The 3,716-nt window shown below is 34.2% G+C and overlaps 1 protein-coding gene across 1 annotated transcript in view; it reads right to left on the bottom strand.

Annotated features, from left to right (window-relative positions):
- EPM2A (EPM2A glucan phosphatase, laforin) overlaps positions 1-3,321 on the bottom strand; it is an 18,494-nt gene extending 15,173 nt beyond the window's left edge. The window contains exon 1 of the mRNA XM_072410242.1: positions 3,015-3,321. Within this exon, the coding sequence (XP_072266343.1) occupies positions 3,015-3,321 (307 nt within the window). The remainder of the gene's footprint in view (positions 1-3,014) is intronic.
- Between the last annotated feature and the right edge of the window lie 395 nt (positions 3,322-3,716).

The raw sequence follows: 3,716 nt of genomic DNA, 5'->3' as shown, positions 1-3,716 counted from the left end.
TAATTACACAAAAGATCTTTGAATGAACAACAGGTTAACAATAGGAACAATTTAACTGTGTAACATTTATGAACCAATGAATGTAAGGTAAATAGATAAAGAATGGTACGATAGCCACCTTTTCCCTTTTGCAAACAACCAAATTAAATCAAGGTTACTGATAATGACCTTTGCAGTTTAATGCGCAGGTCTGCAAATAAAGCACAAACATTGTGGTATTAAACCTTTAACAATATGTTCCCCAGAAATGTTTATAGCAAGGGACTCGTCTTACTCATAATGGTATTTTTATATAACTGGGAAACAAATATACTTTGAAAAACGTATTCAAGTATATGCAATTCCATTCATCAGCAAAACCAAATATGAGCAATTGAATAGGTTGACACAGCAAAATCACAGCTATTATATAGACAAATTAGTATGTCCTATTACCCAATTTCTCTACAGTCAGTACTGTATTCCCTCTTCTCTACACTAATGAAGGTTTTAATACTTTTTTTTGTTTTTTTTATTAAAGCTCAGTTAGTTCGTGACTTTAGGGAAGAACTACAGACAAACCACTTAATACATTGATGTAAATCTGACACTTCAACACTGATGAAGTTTTTATTCTGATTTCTTTGACTTTACCTGACCTGTGAAGATCTGTTTCTATTTAGTTCTATGGTTTGTATATTTGAACCATAAAGTGTTAAAAAAAATAAGTTTGTGGCAAACTTAATTTACTTATCAAAAATTACTTACTTATCAAAAATTGTCTCCTTGGATCTGACTTCTACATTTACCAACAGTCATATTATACTTTTGTGACTCAGGCTAATATATTAATTTTGTAGCAGTGCATCAAAGACTACTCCATTAGTGCTCCCAGGTTCTATTGCTCCATCATTTCCAAGTAAAGATTCAATGAATCATATAACAAGGAGATATATTTCATGTTCTATATTTATCAAAACTGTTTTTTAATTGCAATCCACATCAGGCCGATTCATAGTGGAGTCTTAAACTATAGCTCTACCTATTTTTTACTTTCTTATTTTTTGTATATTATTATCAACAACATGTTCGTTATCATGGGCCAGTGCATTAAGGGGCCCTTTTTTGTTTAGTAAAGAGAGCAGAGGCAAGTATTGGGAATGCTAGATGCTTGAATGTTTTCAAGTCATGTACCAGCTTGTACTGCCAGTGAGATAGGCTAGTATTTCAAAATGGCACAGACCATGCACTGTTTTTAAAAAAGCCAAACTTCAGCCTTTTTTTTTCATGTCCTGCATGATTACACAGGCTCCTCTCCTGTACTGAAACTGCTTATTCTGACTTGGACGCACACTATAAGCTTTTGACAGCGTGCATTAGAAGCTGCAGCAAGTCTGCTACAGCTCACCTTATTTTTTGCCCAGACAATGGCCAGCATAATCTAGTCCAGCCTTAATAACTCTGGCCCACCCTTTTTGTTTTAGTCATCAGTATGACAAGTAGGTGTTTTCTAGGGAACTCTGCCTGGAGATCTCCCTCCTCTAGACTAATAGGCAATTTCATTATTCCTCCCAAGAGCCAAACCACTGCTTGTATCAGGACTAAGAGTTCTAAAAGTGGAACTTTCATCAAAATAAAAAATACCACTTACCTTTACCGTTGAAGAGCCTTAAATCCCAACACAAACAGAGTCCACTAGGTCCTGTGCTGTCATGGCCTCTCTTCTTTTCTTCATGGACAGCACCGCTAGTGCCTCCATCTTCTTTCTTCTCCTTCTAGGTTCTGCTCACATCATCTACCTTGCACTGTGCAGGAGCAACATTGGGTGACTTGTCTTCTCGAAAATTAAAAAAAAAAAAAAAAAAAAGGCCGGATCCCACTGCACATGCTTTTGATCAGATATTTTTTGGTTAGCCACCATTTTATATAATGGTAAAATGTGGTGATAGGTGAGCTTTATAAGGAATACTGAGGCAGGATGCTATAATTTTTTTTTGGAAACTATTTATGGCCACCTACTTCAAAAATGTAAAAAAAAAATTCAGATGGATGAAGTAGTAGTTTTCAAGAAAAACAGATTATCAGTTAATGTTTTTACCAATATTTTATACAAGTACCATAGTTTATGAGCTTTTTTTAATGCAGAGTTAGTGTTATCATTGACAAAGGTAGCCTTTAACACAATGATTTTATTTTTAAATATTTACATAAAAGCAATTCTTAGCTGGTATTTTTAAAGTGTATCTCCAGCTCCAGGCAAATGACTTTATGATTGTGGATAATGTTATGTTGTGACTGCTTTTTTGAGGAACCATTAGGGAATTTCATTGCACAGTCTATTCCATTACCAACTTTGTTACCAGGGCAACAAATGAGGAAATCCTCATACAATTTACAGACAGTAATTAAAATACTTTTCTGAGTAAAATAGTTGAAGACAAAACTTCCTATGAGTTTTTTTTTTTTTTGCAGTCTGAATTATATTAGTTATATATTTTTGTATTTTCTTGTTCCTGACTAGTTGTTATCTGGGCAGAAAGTTATGGCCAGTACCCCAAACAAGGCCTCAGACCTGACACAGGATCTAACCCTTTCATACTGTATGCAAAAGTTAACATAGTTTTCCATGACAGGGGGTTTGAAAACTCAGGACCTAATTAAAAAGAAAATAGAGGACAGACCCATTATATGTTTGAAATATATATCAATATAGATACTTTTGCAGAACAAATATTGATTTTCTCTAGATCTCTACAACAAAACCAGGGACATGTATAAGAGATTGAGCAAGAAATATACCCAACTCACATATATATTATTGTAATAAAATGAACTTACGCTTCTTAAACATTCTATAGTTTTCAAAAAGCAAAACCTTTCTATTTAGTTTGTTATATTTTTTAGGTTTGCAATCATATGGGTAGTATATATGTAAGAATCATATCATAGCTGGTGGGCCACTAATAGATCCCAATAATATTTTGTATTGGAGTTGGCTAAATTAGTGAATTATATAATTTTAAATGGATATGTACCTTCTGTGCTCATATCAGGTGTAGGTATCCAGATGTAGGTGATCCCAGCATCTTTATATAGTCTGAACATGGTATCTGGGCTCATGGCTTCATTGTACTGATTGCAGCCTTTACTATTTTGGACAACATCCCACTCAGTCTGCAAGTTTAGGACGGCGGTCACTCCTAGTTCATGCTTCATCTTGATTGTAACATGCTCCAGCTGCCGTGGACAACTTCCCAACCAGATATTGGGCAGTATTCTGTTTAAAGACACAGATGCATATTCAATATATAAAAATGTTATTGCACTCAAGATGAGATACATGCATTCTTAAGTGCAAAGGATCTTTTCCAATGACAAAAGTCTAATGTGTGTACACACAGCCTAGGATGAAAACCTGTAAGATGGCAGTAACAGGTAGCAGATAATGGGTAAAATGAATGTCAAATTGCTGCAGTGGGGCACTGTTTAGGATTTAAATAGATGTCCAAAGAAAGTAGAAGTTTCAAAGAAAGAGGGTCAACATTAAAGCCAGGCAACCAACATTTGAACAAGAATTTCAACAAAAGTAACCAAACATATATACCCCTTAAAAAGAATTCTAAAGCACAAGAACAAAATGTGTTCAAAATTGCATTTCAAAAATAAAATATGAAACAATAATAATGAAAAAATGTAGAAGTCTTAGCAAAAATTACTTTCAGCTAATTGGTATAATA

This window comes from Pyxicephalus adspersus, chromosome 4 (genome assembly GCF_032062135.1).
Source record: "Pyxicephalus adspersus chromosome 4, UCB_Pads_2.0, whole genome shotgun sequence".
Lineage (NCBI taxonomy): Eukaryota > Metazoa > Chordata > Amphibia > Anura > Pyxicephalidae > Pyxicephalus > Pyxicephalus adspersus.
The sequence above is the reverse complement of the archived record's forward strand: the minus strand, read 5'-3'. Positions and strand labels throughout refer to the sequence as shown.